We start from the raw sequence: 18,784 nt of genomic DNA on the forward strand, positions 1-18,784 counted from the left end.
TGCTCTTATCTCAATTAAGTCATTCTGGTTTTATTTAAGAACAAGAATATGTCGTCGCCATGAGCTGTAACTTTTGTAAGTTTGTAAGTTTTGCAAGGGGGGGGGTATTGAAAGGGAGAAATGGTAGAAGATGCATAGAACAGCCTTTTATTTCAGCCCCTACATGGATGGGGAAGATGTCTGGGGATACGCTCATAATGTCAACTTTGCATATTGGTGTTTAAGATATTCCTGATCAATCAAATTCTTAACGGTAATTTATTGATTGATGATTCATCTTTACCATCCACCGTTGGAAGTGTATGCAGAGGGGTGCACATCAGTATTCAAACATGATAGGATTGCATGCTGAGGGCATGCCAAGGCCATGATATTGTAGGGTTTTGATAACCCTGGTGCTTTAACCGACCAGGGAGCCGTGGTTTTAAATATTTGCACAAGCTTCACGCAGCTGTTTCCTTGGTAACGTCGGATTTTTGGACGAGGATACAAAAAGGATTTGTGGAAACGAACAGTCATGAAGGGTTTCAGTGAGGTAAAGAGGAGAGAGTAGTTTTAATTGGCTTATGATTTGTCATGGAGCTGTGTGAACTGTGTGTCCCGTATGTCCCGCAGATGTAATAGTCTCCAACGCTCCTGTTGATTTGCACTGAATAAACTGTGTAGAATAATGAATCATAACCAGCCAGTGTGACGTACACAAGCGTGACGTACACAAGCTCTGCCTGGTGCTGTTTGGCCAGTGGATCTGATGTGTGTAACCATAGATTTACAATGTGCATCATTCAAATCAGAGACTGGAGACTGAACACAAACCTGCCACCTTCGGGTGCTTGTAAAGAGCAGACGGAATAAAAGCCCTCACACAGTATGCAAGTAGTTTGGACTGGTAAGGATTAATAAAAGGCATTAATATGTACACTGCCTCGCAGAACTTTTTTTTTTTTCCTATTTGGTCTCCTGGCAAGGGACTGTATAATGAAATAGAAAGAGACCAGCACAATGGTGTTTGTGTGATTTTGAAGGGATTTACATGGGTGTCTTCTACCAATTAAAGTGCAGAAAATATCAAAATAGCTGTGTACAGTGTGTAATGCTCTATTAACCTCTTCCAAACTGATGGCAGGCAGACACAATTATAGTGTGCTGGTGAAGCAAATACTCTATTTACAGTATAGGACCAAGCCAGTGAAATTTCTGTCAGATTACCAATCTTCCACTCTGTGTGACAGATCACCATCTTGGCTTAGTTTAATAGTTAGTTTTTATTATCAAGGAGTGTAGGCTAAATAACAGAACCCCCTTTCTGTCTAATCAGAATCAGAATCAGAATTCCTTTAATAATCCCCAGGGGAAAATTGCTTTTTGTTACACACAGCTCCAAAAGAATAAGAATAAACTTCAAACACAAAAGTAATAATAATGATAATAATAATAATGATACAAATAATACCACTACTACTAATAATAATACATAATATATATATATATATATATATATATAATAATGCAATGCAGTTCAACAGCACCCCGAACTGCATACTCCCAAATGACACAGTGTTGAATCAACATGTCTCTGTTGTATGTGTTGTACATGTGGTGTATGGTGTAGCCAGTAACCTGGTGACTGAGTGTAATATCATATATAATACAGTTCATTTGTCTTGCATATAAATAAGAAGTTTAGTAGTAGTAAAGTGCTTCACTAAAACCAAACATAAAACCACAATAAATTTCAAGAGCATTCTTGAGAATGCAGATCTCTGCCAAGGCCAAAACTTGCTTGTTTGTGAGTACTGTCCAGAACGGCTCCAGAATTTTTGGGTTCACACCTTCACACCTATGCACCTATGCTGCATCTTTCCGCCAAGTGCCATGGAAATCAGGCCAGTAGTATTTTGTCTAATCCTGCTGACAGACAAACAGACAAGCAACACCGAAAAACATGACCTCTTTGCACCAAGCGAACTCAAGTAAAACTGAAAGTCAAACGAGAACAAAATGAGGAAAAGGGACGAATAAAAGTCTGTCCTAGAAAAGATATCTGAGCCCAAAAAGTCCATTTGGATTGAGTTTTGTCTTTTAATTACCGCCATGGGGGATGGCACCAGGAGTGCCAACATGTGTGAAAGTTTCAGTTGTAGATCTGTCATCAGGAATTACTCCCTACAGGGAATTTCTCCCATCGAGTAGTTATATTAGATGTTAATCTCCTGTCAAACAGAATGTGAACACAAGATAAAATGTTCCATGTTCCAAAATGTGAAGTGGCAAAGATTGCACACTGCAGTGCAGACACTCACTACACCTTTAATCATCTGCTATGAGATGTTTCAATTTAAAATGTGTGCCAACAGGTGGCAAAACCTCTGATTGGCACCGTTTTCCACTTTGGATTTAATGTGCTTGCAGTAAATACTTTGTCATATTTAAATGTTGTTTTAATCTCATAAAATGTCAAAAACTACAAGCTGTAATTCTCATTATTGGCATGCTCCTGAAATGTGATACTTTGGGTGTTAATAACAGTACAGATAGTAAAACATTTAGTGCCTGCATGCGAGGAATTTAAATGAGATATTCTGGTGAAGAGTTACCATGAATGATCAGTGTAGTATTGATGAATTACACAATAAATATAGTGCCCTTCCCTGCACATTCCACTGTGACTATCAGATTACCTGTCTGAGGTACAGCTGCTGGAGGGAATTTATGTCGTATGCTGCTCTTCACATTTTGTGACAGTGTTTATACGACCGTCCACTGGCTATAATAATTTGAGCTTGACATCCCATAACCCCCTTCGTCACAGATTCTTCATAGTTGGGCAGGTTGCTCACCCACTCTTTAAAATGTCTCCCATTCTAATTGCCACATCAGAGGCAAACCCTAACTGTGAAGGGGTGCAGAGCGTGACATTATAAACGCTATGGGCAGAAATGTCAGGACCATCATTAAGTGGACCGGCTCTGGGCTGCACTAGATAGGCTTTTGGTTTAGGGATGGTTTTGGAATTGGGGAAGTTATTATATCATGCAATGCAAACTTTGGTGCTTCACTGGGTCCTCTGCCTTAAAATAAGAAAAGGAAAAAAACCTTTTCCCTGTCAGCTGTGTCAGCTATTTTGGTCTGCATGCAGCCTGGCTGTTACTGAGCAGTTTTAGATGCTCTAACCCCCATCAGCTGTCAAATCAACACAGACTTGTTCACAGCGCCCTCGCTCCTCATCATTCGACAATTATTGCTAAGTCATTACACCGTGGGACCGATAGAGAACACATTCACTCTTATCAGCCCTCCTGCCCTCTTCTCTCATGAATCATCTATTGCCAACAAGCACGGCAGAAACATGATAATGTCAAGCTGTCTCACGGCTACGAATACAATGAAAGTGTCTCTAGAAGATAAAATACAGACAGACAGGCTCAAAAGAAAGTTGATCTTATACATGGATAAGCTTTTTACAAAAGGAAGCACGGTGATCTTCTATTGTTGCAAGCATATTGCATCAAGTTGAAACCTTTTAGAGGCCATTACAAGACTCCACTAATGACCAGGAGTACAGGAAAATTGCTGTACTGCTGTTTCTCCCACTTATCTGTAGTGAAAGCAGATGGCTTAGTCCTGCTCAGCACTTGATTTGTATTTCACTTCCTCAGCCAGACATAAAGCTATATATGGGATGCTATTTAACTTCTCACCATTCCTCCTCAAGTTCGAGCGCCCGACTGATTGGCACAGTGATTGACAGCCAGGTGGACACACGAGAAGCAGTCCCAGAAGCACTCCAAATGGACATACTGCATCTGAATGCCCTCAAGTCATTTCTCAGTTTTCTGCAGAAGCTGGGGGCCACCAGGCGAGTAAATAGCTCTCCTGGCTGACGGCTCACTTCCCTGGCACTAGGCAGATGCAACCCAAGCGGGGGTCAAGCCTCATTTTAAGGGCAATTAGGCACACAGACTTTCATTTCATCACGTCGTCAAAGTACACTGTGACCCTCTGTCAACCTGCAACACAACCACCTGTCCCAGTTATGAGGGGAAAACCTCTTGAAAATAAAAACACCCGGGATCCATGGATGGATAATAACACAGAGAGAATGTGTATAGCTAGTGGAACATGTTATTCCCAACATTGTTTTTCCAAATTAAGGCTGGAAAAATAAATGTTTTTGAAACAGAAATTGATGATACAATGGATGTTGTAAGTGTGCGTCCCATAAACGGGGGCGGCGTTTCCCATTTTGCCGGAAGAAGGACTACACAAGCGCTAAAGCATTTGTTGTTCTTCTGGAACCAGTCAGTCAGTCTTTATTTAAAGCTACATTAACCACTAAATATTTGGGGCTGTAAAATGTAATGCTATGAACAAAATGTAACAGAAACATGAAGTATGAACTGTCCCAGAAAACACTTCAGGGAGGACTTCCACACAAAAATAAACTTGCTGACTGTAGTTGACTGTGCTATTAGCTTGTGCCATGTCGCCACACTCGGAGAGATCAATACACTTATCATCCAGTCAGGTGGGGGCATGCCTACACTGTAAAAAGGTGCCACGTGAAATGTAGACTGGTTCTGACAGTGGTGGGTCTGCAGCTGATTCCATTTGCACCAGTGGCCCAAATTCAGGTGAAAGACTTTGGCGGCCAGCAGCTTATGGTGTGGCGACTGAAAGGTGGGAACCTGTAGGCCAACTATGGAAGAGTCTTTTGTCAAAAACCCTGAAAGGCCTAAAAAACACTTTTCTGTTTTCTTTTTATTCCTTTTTTTTTCTCGTGCACCAGTAGGATGCATATTAACAGCCAAGACTGCCATATACTGTAAAAGGTAGAGAGGAAAACGGGAAACTTAGTCTGACAATGAAGAGACTCTAAAGAATAACATGACTGACTGTAGTTTTTTTCTCGGCCCTTCTATCCCTTGAGTGCTCATTGCTTAGATACCTACTGTCTTTGTGCTAAACTAAGCTAAGCTGTCAGGGAGCTGCCTCTGTATTGAGTATACACTGATTAAATTGATATTGATCTTCCCATGTAATTCTCAGTAAACAGCCTTAAAGTGAATTTCCCAAAATGTGTTTGTTCTTTTAAGAAACACCTTAGCAAGCCCTTACCCCAGTGCCACCAAAGAGTAAACCATGCAAGCTTGTACACTTTTGAGAGCCCCCTGTCCCTACCTGCCTGTCACTGAGACGCTTTATTTTAGTATTCCTGTCAGGAGACATGTGGCCAGGCCGTAATCTCTTCAGCAAGATGTGTCAGGTTTTTTTTATCTTCATGCCCAAGCATCCAAAAAGCCTTCAGCTTTCCTCTCCTTTCCCTTTGTTGTTCAGCTGTCATGTGCAAGACAGAGAACACTGTGTTTGACGTTCAAAATTTGCCTCTATTGTCAAACAAAAGCTGTATTTGTATGGATGGATATGTTGGATAGTCTTCAGAGGCTTTGTTGTGACACAGCCTAAAAAAATATGGAGTGATGGCATTCAAGGTAAAAGCCAGTCTAATACTGACTCTGCTATCCATGTCATGTCTGTGACGCTTAGCAGCTAAACTCAGATGAGTTGAGATGATTACACGAGATATTTTTCAAAGATAAAACAAAGGCCGGTAAAGACACCAGACAATGACTTTTTTTTGGGAGCAATACCAGTCAATCTGCTTTGTAGTTGATATTTGGAAAAATTTGAAAGAACATTGAATGTCTGAGCAAGCAAAAGCTTATTTTGGCAAGAGAACACCGCATGAGTGAGGGATTCACCTTTCATACCCGTTTTTACATTAAGGTTTTGACCCATAATTGATGGAGATGGAGCAGTGTTAAAGGACTCTCCCGTGTTTTGTGACCTGTGTAGAGGATGACACCACCAAGTGAAAGGCCAATTGGTGAAAGGAGGCTGGTGCAGAATGAGCATTTGTAACTGGCTTACAACAAAGTAGACCGCAATTTTATACTCTGCTAAGCTCATTGTGACTATTATCTAGTTGTTATCACTTGTTACCTAGTCTTTGGTGTCAATAATCAGCAAAATATACTTTCATGCATGTATTTTATAATCTCCTAGTGTAGTTATGATGAAGATCTTTGCTTGTGATGCGAAGCAATTAATCATTCTGTCACTAGAGTTGCACTGGCTAGAGTATTATTTCCTCAGTGCTGCACTGTTATTTCAAGGCTGAATGCCCGAAAAAGGCAAAAGATTGACTGTTATCTTTCTGATGGCAACATGAGAGAGTGTCAGGATGAGCTTGACTTTGAGAATCCTGTCCCTCCAGTTGTACAGATCATCAAACCCTCTAATTTGGGGCTTCATAAATCTAATAACTTATGTCATAAGACAATTTCAAACCCTGCTTACTTTCACACCTTTGCACACCTGGCCAATTGCTCCTGGTGTTATATTGCTAAATAATGGACATTACCGAATCAGCCCCACGAATGCTACAGTTGTCGCCAAAAAGTGAAATAGTCTAGCTTTGAAGGATACCAGCTGTCATATTTCAGAAGATGTTGCAAGTTTATACATTATTCATCATACGACATGATAGAATAAACTCCAGTGCCATGTCAGGGGTTGGGCACTGAACGTAAGGCTACAGACAGAATTACATCTGTACCAGTGAATACCAATTGACATTAAAGCAGCTGGTGCCAAATTTTGGTACCTGAGAGCACATCTGAGTAAGAGAGTAGGCTGGAGTATATGTTAAAGAGAAAGAGGGAGCGTGACAATACATCACCCCTGCAGCTTGTTCTAGTCCAACGCAGGCCAGGGTATGACGAGCCAAAAGTGGACGCAAATGTAGTTGGCTGGATGTTGTAGATGCAGGGGGATGGAGGGAGGTTTTATTTTGTGTGGGGCCTAAAGTGCTCTAAATTAATAACAAAATGTTCTTAATAAGTAATAATGGTGAAATTAAGACGTTTGTACTCGTTTTTTACGGCTGAAATTACATTTTAGTTACTGCAGAAAGACTTAAGTATGTAAAAAAAAAAAAAGGTAATGTTAGGCACTAGTTCAGATGTGAATGGTACCAAATCCAAGCAATGTCCCTCCATTTTTTGTTTAAGTTTCGGGTGAAGCCTTAAGACATTAACTTGACCATAAAACAGCTCCTGTCTGTATTGGTGATGGTGCACGCCTTAATCGAACTGTTACCTCAATCGGTCTCACTAATCACGTTGTTTGTATGCCTGTGAAGGTAATGCATTTGCGTAAACAGGCTGTTTGCTTGGGCTGTGTTTTGCTACCGGCCCACTCCTAACACAGTCAATTCATTACAGCAGGGCCTATTTTTAGCCCAGTGTGATTGAAATAGGGTCCTGAGGGGGCGAGAGCAGAGAGAGAGAGAGAGAGAGAGGCTTGAATGGAGGAGGGGCTCAGGGTCAACTCTGGTCTGAGAAGGGAACTGAGGTGCACAGCCGCTGTTTGCAAGTGTAACAATCTCTACTCCTCGAGAGGATCATGTTGAGGCTATTAGTACCACACAGGCAGCCACAGGGTCACACCGCTGCATGTAACACAGCACTCCACCGCTCCAAAGAACAATGTGTGTGCATATTTTTTAGAGTATGCTCTCAGTATTGGAAAACTTCACTACTAATAAAAACATGTTTGAATATATAAACACGCTGCACTGCTTGTGTTCATTGCGATATGTCACCCACTGGAATGTCCTGGCTCTGTCATGTTTTTTGGTCACCAGTGGAGCTCAGTGGCAATATGCAACACAGAGAATATTGTTAGAAGGGTAAACTCATTGTTTGTTTTTTGTCTTTTCATGGGATTTGTTGATGATAATTGAAATCTAAAATGACTGCTGCATTGTCCTTTACCAAACAGAAGGAAAACAAGTGATGAAAGCACAGTTCATGGAAAAACATAGACCTCCAACCAGTGTTTTAGCTCAAGGAATCTGTGCCAGTTCAGTAAATCAATTCAAATGAGATTCATGTCACTGTGCTGTTCCTTTCATTCGGTTGCCAGCACAGCATGAGTCTGTCTGTTGCCTGTATTGTATGGCTGCTGCTCTTCCTCCAGAGCAGACTGGCTCCACTGTTTTACCTCCAGAGAGGACAAATAGTGGGGAAAATGGTATTCAGAGAGCATAGCAGGATTTTAATTTGCTGCCTTTGCATCATACACGCTTTATGAAATTCTCCATCATGAAATTAAACATGCTAATGATATTAAAATCGACGTCTTAGATGATTCACTGGAAGCTTTGTTTGTCGCAGAATACATTTTATTAGTGACCCATAGTACCTCTACTATACTATATAGTAAGATACACTACAATAAACTAAGATTAATGTTCATGAAGGAAATTTATTGTTAATACCAAGACTACAAAGCTTCTGCCATGCTAGTAACTCTGTGAGGTTGTACTCAGGTACACTACTTTGAGGTAAATGCCAACTTAAGCATGCTATATATGTATATACGTATTTATATGTGTGTGTGTGTGTGTGTGTGTGTGTGTGTGTGTGCGTGTACTGATACTTATCAGATATGTATTTACCATGTTCACCATCCTAATTTAGTTTGTTAGCCTGCAACAATCGGTAACTAGCACTGAGCACAACATACGGCTTGAGGCTGATGGAAAGTTTGACAGGTATTTGGTCATAAACCAAACACCTGGATGATGGTGCTATTTTTTTAATTCAAATTTTTTGTGGTGCATTTTTATGCCTTTATTAGATAACCAAGAAGGGAAATGACAGGAAAAGATGGAAGCAAGTTGGGGAATGACATATAACAAAGATTCCCACCCTGAAAGTGAACTGGGGTGCTGTACATGGTCGGCACCCTAACCGTTAGGTGCCCTCAGAAGGCAAAATATCAATGGATCATTAATCTCATAACACTTCATCCTGAGGGCAACATGAATGTTTGCAGCGAATTTCATGGCAACCCATCTAAAAGGTGCCAGAGGAAAAATCCGGGGATGTCAGCACCAAAGTTCAAGACAATCTGTCCAACAGTTATTGAGACACGGTACTTCATTCTGGGCCAAAGTGAAGTACTGACCAACATCTATAGCGACTTGCTACTACCTGCCAAAAAATAACAGCAATAAAAGATATATCAAGATTATATATGCATGCTATGACTATATACCAAGGATGTGAAATAAAGCCCATGCAGTGCAAGATAAGTGGAAATTTAGAATTAAGGTGCTTGGTCTACAGTAATAATAATGCTCTCTGATGTTTTCATCTCTCTTTGCTCAGTGTGTTGTGCCTCTGTCATTAGGTTGTAATAGGCCAGACGTCTAGCCAGCAGGCTCCGAATCATTCCACTTGGCGCTCTGCAACCTCGCAAGAGGGTATAAAGAATGAAAATAATCAAGGAATCAGTGAAATTTGTTCTGGAAAGGCACAGCTAGTGCCTCCATCTGCAATATGTGGAGAGATGATATAGGCCGCATAGGAAGAAAAGCGGGACCTTGGATGCTCTTTTTACCCGCTTTAGCCTATTGCCTGAGTCAGCTAGTGCTCCCTCACCATAAACTGCCACTTTTAATTTCCCCATCCTTCGCCCACTTGGCTGCTTGTTCTGTGCCCCCCCCCACCCCACAGAAAACCTTTGAGTACCTCTGAGTAATTCTGTGTGTCCACTTTCCTCCTGTCACCGTGGAGCGCAGCCAGCAAAATCCCACCCACCGCACCCACCCGCCCACCGCCCTCTGCTCTCATACTGTTTTGGGACGATACACATTGATTCTGAATCATCTGTTTTGCATCCACCAATCACGCCCTCCCCACCTTTCCAGCTTTCTCACCATCATGCCTCCATTTCATTAGACAGCACAATAGCTGTGCTGCAGTGCATTTATTATTTCGCCGCAATGACTTGTGTCGGATTGATCTTGAAAGACACCAGTTTTGCTGATGGAGTGGCAGCTTGCAATGTGCTGGCTTTGACCTCTGACCCCAGTCACACTCAGTCTTCCTTACAGATGTAAAGGAAGAGAAACTGGTAATGGATCACTGTTTTTTTTTCCCTCTTTTTATTTTTCTTTGGCTGAATCAGCTCTTCAATGTAGTGCACTGTCAAGCCAGCTTGATCTAAATTTATATCCTTCCCTTGTGCTTTTGCAGACTTTGGAGGCGGTGCTGAACTTTAAGTACTCAGGGGGAGCAGGCAAAGTGGAGGGCTACTACAGGGAGCTGTCTTTGGGAGTCCATGTTGACGTGGAGCCATCTGTTTTCTTCACCAGGGTCAGCACCCTCCCTGCAACCAGGTAACACCCAGAAGAAACCTGCATTTTCTGCGGCTGAATATGATCAAGAAGTGGTAGTGACGTTTGTGCACTTACGGCTCTGTTTGCCAATTGAAAAATAATTTCTATATATAATAATAATAAAATATATATATATATATATATATGTATATATATATATGTATATTTATATAAAGTCTGCCTCCATACAAAACTCACATATCGTATGCACAGTGAAAGCTACACTGTAATAATTTCTACTTCTACTAAGAAAGGCATGTGTACAGAAATGAACCATCCCATGTATTCTGCAGCTATTGTACATTACGCAGCAAATACTGTGCTCAGTACATCTCCTGTTGCAGTGTGCTGTAGTGGGACAATTCCACCACATGTTTAAAGTGGCTGTATTTAAGAGTAGCTTTTTCGTTCTTAACTGTTGAGCCATCAAAGGATCCTGAAGTTTTTCAAAACTTTCAGCAAGAAATTTGTACCACCTGTAGTCCAGTATTCATCACTTTAGCTCGGTTTTTGAAAAGAGCCTTCAGCTGCTAAATTCTCCTCGAATTTCTAGTAGCCAGTTTTGTCTGTCTTCATCTGGAGCCATACAGGTATCACACAGTGGGTCTGTCAGAGCTTTCTTGCTGAAAACAGCTGCCTGCTGCTTCCGCAGATCAAAACAGTGATCAAGAAGAGGCTTAAAATGCTACGTAGAACTGAGCTGAATTATTATGACTCTGCTGCTGTACCTCAGCTAGATTGTTTGATTGCACTTTAATCTAACAAAACCTACACCCATCGTGCTACACCACACGCAGCGGGTGACTTGAAACTGCCACAACGCAACCTGGAAAGTGAAACTGAAATAACCTTGTGTAAGAAGAGTTCTTTTTTCTCATGCCCCAAAGTTTGTACTTGAGAAACCAAATTCTGTCAGCCTGCCTAATTCATATTTAATGGCCCTTCTGCATCAGTGACAGATGAACTATTGCTTAAAAAAAAGCGTTTTAATGTAGTAACTTTACTTCAGAATGGGTTGATAAAGCAATATTTGTCAAATGGTGGCGGCACAGCATTTGTTTATGCTCTGTTCTCAATGGTTCTCCTCCAGCGTCTAGATTTGGATGAGCCCATAACCCTGTGTGCCATTTTTGTGTGTTTCTGGGCTTTTTATTTCAAATTAAAACCGATCATTGCCAGATGCCATCGCAGCACTATACAGTCTTCATTGGAGTAGCAAAGAATCTCCCTCTCAGCTGCTCTCGTCCCAGTAACTGATGATAAATCTCAAATGTGAAGCTTCGTTTTATCTCACATACGATACAAATGCAGCTATTTTTTTGCTCCCTTGAGTGGATGACTTGATATCGACCTTCTTTTTTAACCACTACAGCAACAATCTCACTATGACATTATTGCTATCAAAACCAGAAGACTTTAGAAATGGTATTTTCACCGCCAGGTCAGATATTGGCAGATGTGAATGGATATTAAATGGATGCTCATACTCATTTTTCATTCTCTCGTTTTCGCTCTGTCTCTCATGCACATACACACACATTATTATGGGCACCCTCACACATATATACACACACATCCCCCATGTACCACTTCACTCCACTTTTCAGCTCTCTCGTGGAAAAAAAAAAAACCCCAAGCAAGGGAGACAGATCGTAGCCGAGTAATGGCCACTTGAGGTGAATCATTAGCTGTAATAATATCTGCAGTTTAAGCCATCCATCTTGGCTCAGCGCTGATACATATGCATACATAAGAGACGCTGTGCTGGCTGCTATACCATCACCCTGTCATTGCAACCCCCCCTCCCTTCCTTACCTCTAATGCCTCCCTTGCACTTTTTGCGTCATCACACTGACATACAGTATCTGCTGGCTCTAAACATTTGCCGGGTTTAAGGAGACTGCCTGCAGGTCGTCTTAGGTCAGATGCACTTATTTGTATTGAACTCAATGTCACATTTAGTGACTTCCTCAGGCACTTCAGTGGATCTTAACCCCCAAAACCCAATAATCTACTCATAAAACACATGGAAAAGCCAGTTAAAAGCTTAGCACATAAGCAAATTTGAAGAAACACTCTTTGTTTGATTCGAGGATGTAAAGAAAGAGGGCGTCGTGTTAGATAAGATATTCCTTTATTAGTCCCACGACAGGGAAATTTACAACGTCACAGAAAGCAGTGGGTAACAAAAATGGAACGATCAGTACAATAGAATACAAAGATGAATGATAAACTAGTGGTCAGTGAGGAGATATGAAAACATGTACAGTTTAGGCAAGAATGTTGGACAGATTGCAAAATGCTTTGAGGGAAATTTGTGATTTTGGGTAATATGAATAAAATTGACTCGACAGTTTGTTAGACAGATGCTAGAAGTCCAAAAATAGACTCATAATATGCCCAATGTAACAAACTTCAATTCATTTTCCAAAGTCCTGAAGCACAAACCAAATGTGGGGTACATGCATCCAAAAATCTTTTAGAGTTTCCGGTGGATCAAAAAACTACTGATTAATGTTTCCACCTAATATATAAAAATAATGCAAACGTTTTTTAAAGCAACATTATTCCTTAGACATTGTTACTTTTAATAATATGTTTATGATATAATATTTAATATAATTGTCAATAATTGTGATTTTACCAAAAGTTTCTGACAATCTACAAGCATTTTTTTTTTAGAAAAACAGAATTTTGTATAGCTGCTTGTGTGTGAACATCATTTTGTTTTTTTTTATAGTCCTCACATTAAAGCACTCCTAGTGTTTGGTTGTGCATTGAAACTCATCAACATGACTATCAGCGCTCGCTCGCTGGCCATAATCCTGCTAGTAGAAATGTCCCATAAAGCCTGACATACTTATCTCCACTGGGCCTTGGATATGAAATGTTGAGATAACTGTAGTAGAATTGAATTACCGTCATCCACAAATCGAGTTTTCATAATGTCATGCTATGGACACTCAAATTTAAACATTATTTGTTAGAATATCCTTTGATTGTTTTTCCCCTCCTGGAGGGATACACATTAAAGTCCTTTAACACACTTTACTTGTTGAGATAAGCACTATTGAATTTCTTCTTGGCTGCGAGTTAAAAGAGAATTTGGAAGTGGTTGTATGAAATTGCTCAATAATACAGCAACTTATCCTTTCGATCCGTTATTGTATTTGTCTCTCGCTCTGTCCTTCCCCACTCGTCTCTCCTCCCGTTTCTCTCTCTTTCTCTGTAAAAACAACCCCAACATACATTTACTTTTCAAAAAAAGCCCTTTTTCCTTTTTTCCCTGTAGCAGCGTGATTGAACTGTGGTGTCCTCGGTTCCTAAAACATGCAGCAGCACAGTCGCTGCTAACAGTAACACAGAGAAAGAATAAATTCACAGGGTGATGCTACAGTAAGCAAGTTTTCTGTCTACTTTCATCTCCCTCATTCTCTTCCTTATACATTCTTTTTCTTTCCCGTGTCTCATTATCTTGCTCCGCTTTCCGGCTTTACTTGCTCTCTATTCTTTCATTCTCACTCTCTCTCTATTTCTGCTGCTCCTCTTTCCATTTCTTCTACACCACTCTTTCGCCTCACTCTTGTTTATTTGCTTTATCTCTACAGTACTACCGTTTTAAATGTTTGTAGACAGTACTCAGAAAAGGCCACTGAAAGACACATTTGACTCAACTCATCTAGGAAGTGTCAGTCAGTCAGTCTACGTTCTGTCTGTCTGTTATTTTGTCAGTTACATGGATATTGAGGCAAATAGTCGGACTGTTGCTGCTAATGTAAATAAAGCCACAGTTTTTCCTGTCTGTGTATCTTCCACCAACATCCTCATTAACACCAAGTCCCAGCTTTATACCAGAATTGGCCTGAATCAACAGAAGAATTGTTTAAATGGGCAGACAAGATTGTTTTCATGTCATGTCATTCCCACTGCGTCATTGTTATTCACTGGTTCACACTCATGGCCAATCGCACTTGCTCCTCTCATCCGCTGTGAAAGCTCAGCCCTTCCCATTGTGACACACTGCTTCTCCCAGGAAGAAGCTTATTTTCTTGTTTTGGAGGTACGGGGTGCAGATCCACGGTGCAGATGGCCTCTTTCTTTAATTCAGCCTTTATAGGTTTCATGACCCTGAACATTTTGTTACGGTCACATCACAATGAAATGTAACCAACACACAGCAGTTATTTTGCTGTACCACACTATGTGGTTCATCATATTGCCAGTTGAGACCTACTGCTGTTGAAAACGCTGCTCTTTTACCTGTTCATGGGTGGCTGTTTTTATGAATGAGTTGTTTCTAAAGGGTTCAAGCGATGCACAGAGCAGAACGCTTTAATTGTTATCTTTAGTCATGAAACTGAGTGTTTCATACCTTCAAAGACGTCTCCAACACGCTCGGTGATTTTTTCCCCTGCATACAATAGACAGCTGTGCTGAATACCAAAGTATATGTGGCCAGCGTCATATTCACAACAGCGCAGACGTTTGTGCAGTCCTTTAGCAGCAGTCTGGTGCTGGTTATGTAAGATCTAATCAAGGTAACCAGTGGTTTTGATGTGTATAATCAGGCTTTGACGATGTTGGCGACAATTTGCGTCTGTGGAAGGAACACATACCTGCGTGGGGAGTTGTTCACCTGAAGGGGAGGCCTTTATTCAGTGCATGCCAGCTGTTGTGAATGCCAGGTGGTGGTAGGATCAGATATTAATATACCACAACTGGGAAAAAAAACTGTTTTTGTTTGCAAAGTTAGACGTGTCCACTGGTTGAAGAATGTAAGGCTGATATTCAGACAGTTAAGTAAAACATTATTAAAGGTTTTTGGGTCGAAAATGTGCAGTTGGCATTAAGTGAGATTAATCTTTACACTGAAGCTGCGGTGCACTGCCAGATTTCCAGTGACACGCCTCCGACTGTGCTTCTCCTCCGACTGTGGTGCGAGGCACTAAACTAACCAGCAGGTGCAGCCGAAGAAAATAACCCGCTGCACCTGAAGACAAATTCGGCTTCACAAAGATAGTCGTCTGTCTCACTCTACGCCACTTTGACCTCACTGTCTCTGTCCTGCTATCCATAGTTAGTATTCGTACCATAGAATTCTTTTTTTTCCACAATCTGTCTCCATCATGAAGATTAAATTATTACAATGTGAACAAAAAGGTTACTTCTCTCAAAAAGTAACATAAATGACAGCAGGCTGCATCAACTGTCCTGAGTCACGACCGTCATTAAAAAGACCTGTGATGTAAGTAGATCCACTCTTCCTGCACCTTCCACCCTTCAGATTACATCTATGAGAGACACGGACTAAGAAAAAAACTGATTTGAGCTTTGTGTGTCTTGATGAGATATTATGATTATGATACATGAGCCGTTCTGAGTCAACAGAATAGTGCGCAGATTCAATCTAGTCTGTCTCTACCTGCTGCACGTGGATAACTTGGCTGTCTTGCACTTGAATTTCTAAAAAAAAAAAAATGGATGTTTAAATCATATTTCAGTCTTTCTGCATTTTTTAAATAAAAAAAATAAATAAATAAGATTGTGAATCTTCCAAAAGCTTCAAGCTATTTTGATTTTATTGTTTGGGGCACATCATTTGATTAGTTGATCATTAACTGGAATTAATGGGAGCTAATGGAGAAACAGGAATAAAATGGAAGGGTTACTTGCTCAGGATGCATTTACCATGTCATATGCAGACGTAAACAAACCTCCAGCCACATCATGAGCAGAAAGAATTACAATCCCTTTCAATAGAAATCTACAATTTAGTTGAGTTTAAATTAAATGAGTTGACTCAACATTGTTTCGATCTTACCATGTATCCTCAGCATGTATGCGCTGTGAACTTCGCCTCCAGCTAACGTCTGCTGGTTACCTCATAAAAGATATACAACATATTTACTGCAGTGACAGAATCCAAACGTAGCTGTCAGCATGCGGTCCTTCAGCTCAGACAGTGCAGCCGTGTGGGCTGCACTGAATTCAGTGCAAAGCTACAAGTCAACTAAATTGTCATACTTTTGACCAAAACATGCCATAAGATCCAGTATTGCTTTTTATGTGTCTCTTTGTAAATATTTCATTTCATACCTCACCTATGGTACCAATTTCCCTCTATCTTCCTCTCACATTTGGCGATATGTAAGGTGACAGATCTGTTGAGGAAAGTGACTGGGAGCCTGGATGTGTGAAACACTCAATGGTCCATACTTTACAGGGACCTGTTAAAATCCCATTTGCTAAACATTGTGTTGCCCTGGAAAAAGGCATTGCTCTATTGGGGGACATGAACGGACTTGTTGAAAGTGCATCCTGTGAATCATCTATAGCATCGTAAGAAATTCTTGCAGCTCCTATATGAAGGAGACCCTCCACTGTTCTTCTACCTTCAGCTAACAGGTAAAAAAAAAAAAGATCATTACAGCTACTGAAGAAATAGGCCCAATGACACTACTCGTGTTTGTGGGTGGAAACAAAAATATTGTAATTCTGGGGCAGATTTCTGCCACCTATAAGACTTAATACTGTCAAAGGAGAAAATATTCGTTTGGGTGAACTGGCCCTTTAGTGAACTACTGTGTTTGATTTAACTTTAATCCATTACTTGACGGTAATGGTGCACATGCCGACCAGCCAGCAATTAGTGTTTAGCTATGTTTCACTTCTCTCTCAATCTTTACATGTGGACATAAAAGTAAAAGCCGACTGTCCCTTATTGGCTCCTGTCACTAAAAATAGCCCATCATTGGCAGTACTCTAAATCCAGCCAAGCCATTACATTTTGTGAGCAGGGAATATGTCACGTTTTGGTACCAGAGTAGGGCTGCAGAATCAGCACGTATTGATGGCAGATTTGCAGAATTGACCGAGGTGTGGGCCCAGCTCCATTGATCTTCGCGTTTTTACTTCCTCCTACGCTGTGTTTCATTTTCACCACCTGCTACCTCACAGTAACAACGTCCCCTGTCCCAGCTAGTGCCTGGTCAGTGTCAGTGGCTCGTTTTGCTCTGTATCGGGAATAAAGATGACAACACTGTGGTATCTGTCTGGATATCTTTTCGTGGTCTCGGCATAGAAAGGTGTGGCTCCAGTAACTCTACTGCAACGGGGTCCTCTTCAAATGATTATAGCAAAGAGCTGACCTCATGGTTCATTTGTTAGTGTGGTAGAGTTGTCAGAAATAGACGGTGGCATTCATTAACTGACCCCCCCCTCCCCCCTTGTTACACCCCCAGCTGTACCTGAAATGATCTGTAGTAAAGGTCTTCTTTTGTGTTCATAGCTGTCTCCTTAAAATGAATGTTCACTTCATAATTTGCCCTCAGGTACACATGGTGACAGCCTGAAAATAGTCCGTACCTCACACAGCTTCCAGGGATATGTATGTTCAACCATGTACAGCCTATGTTATTTTGGGCTTCATTAAATGTACACATGGCAGAAGTATTGATATTTCATTGATGGATCATTTGCTCTGTACACGATGAGAGAAGAAGCAGGTTCCACATGTGTTCACTTTGAAATACAGGGGGCAACTTTGTTCCCTCTCTGCCTCGCTCTGCTCCTAAATAGGAATTTAAAAATTCACAGACTGAAATGGAGACGAGTAGTTTCAAACCCAATTGGCGGTTTTGAATTATTTATTTAGCTTAGATCTCGGTGCCCTGTGTAGTAGCTCAGCAGAATACACATCAAAATGATTCAGTGGTGTGATTCAGCTCCATCTAGTTCAAAACCATAATTTTCAGCTTTTGTCTGCAGATATTCTGGAGCAGGTCTCCAATGAAGTTGTCCACCACTGTTCAGTGCCGTTTCAGACACACACAGTGGTGGCTCTTATCAAAAGGTGCAAATCCACCTTGTCTGTGCCCATATGCCTGGCTCTTTTCCTTCAGTTTATCTCGGGTACTTAGGGGCATGAGCGATGAGTCTGTGTTCCCTAACTGGGTGGTCTGATTGATCACCTGTAGCTAAACACCGTGGCCTATAAATCAGTACTTCGTCCCACTCAGCCCGTTAATCACGTTCGCCAACAAAGACAACGAGACAATTAAAGAAACATGGGCAGGTCTTTAAAAAAATATGCTCTTTTAATTGCCACAGCAGTTTATTAGGGACTTGGGCAAGCTCATCTTAAGCCTCTATTAACCCTGAGATTTAAAAGGCAAGAAGCTAGCTGGGAGTGGGGCTTATTGGGGCCTGGAAGGAAGATGTGGTGATGGGCAGCATTTCATTTGTACAAAGGACATGTTTTTACATCTATTCGTTGCTTTGGCACTTTGATTCCACTTATTGTAATTACTTTGGAGCATGCATGCATATCCCTTCTTTTTAAAGCCTACAGAGAAAAGGAAAAAAAAATATCACTTTAAATTATCCCTAAAGTAGTTGGAATAATGTGCATAAACTTAGTGACTTGGAACGACATGTCTCTTTCAGATATTTACGCCTCACCTCACTTCATTTCATTTATTTGTGTATTTATTTAGGTATACGTAATGAGGCTTATGTTCAGGGGAGATGATA

At 40.9% G+C, this 18,784-nt stretch overlaps 1 protein-coding gene across 2 annotated transcripts in view; it reads left to right on the plus strand.

Moving 5' to 3' along the window:
• trappc9 (trafficking protein particle complex subunit 9) overlaps positions 1–18,784 on the plus strand; it is a 183,378-nt gene that overhangs the window by 84,945 nt on the left and 79,649 nt on the right. For both annotated transcript variants that reach the window (XM_070846006.1, XM_070846007.1), the window contains one exon: positions 10,110–10,252. In XM_070846006.1, coding sequence (XP_070702107.1) covers positions 10,110–10,252 — 143 coding nt within the window. The remainder of the gene's footprint in view (positions 1–10,109; positions 10,253–18,784) is intronic.

This window comes from Pempheris klunzingeri, chromosome 16 (genome assembly GCF_042242105.1).
Source record: "Pempheris klunzingeri isolate RE-2024b chromosome 16, fPemKlu1.hap1, whole genome shotgun sequence".
NCBI classification, from domain to species: domain Eukaryota; kingdom Metazoa; phylum Chordata; class Actinopteri; order Acropomatiformes; family Pempheridae; genus Pempheris; species Pempheris klunzingeri.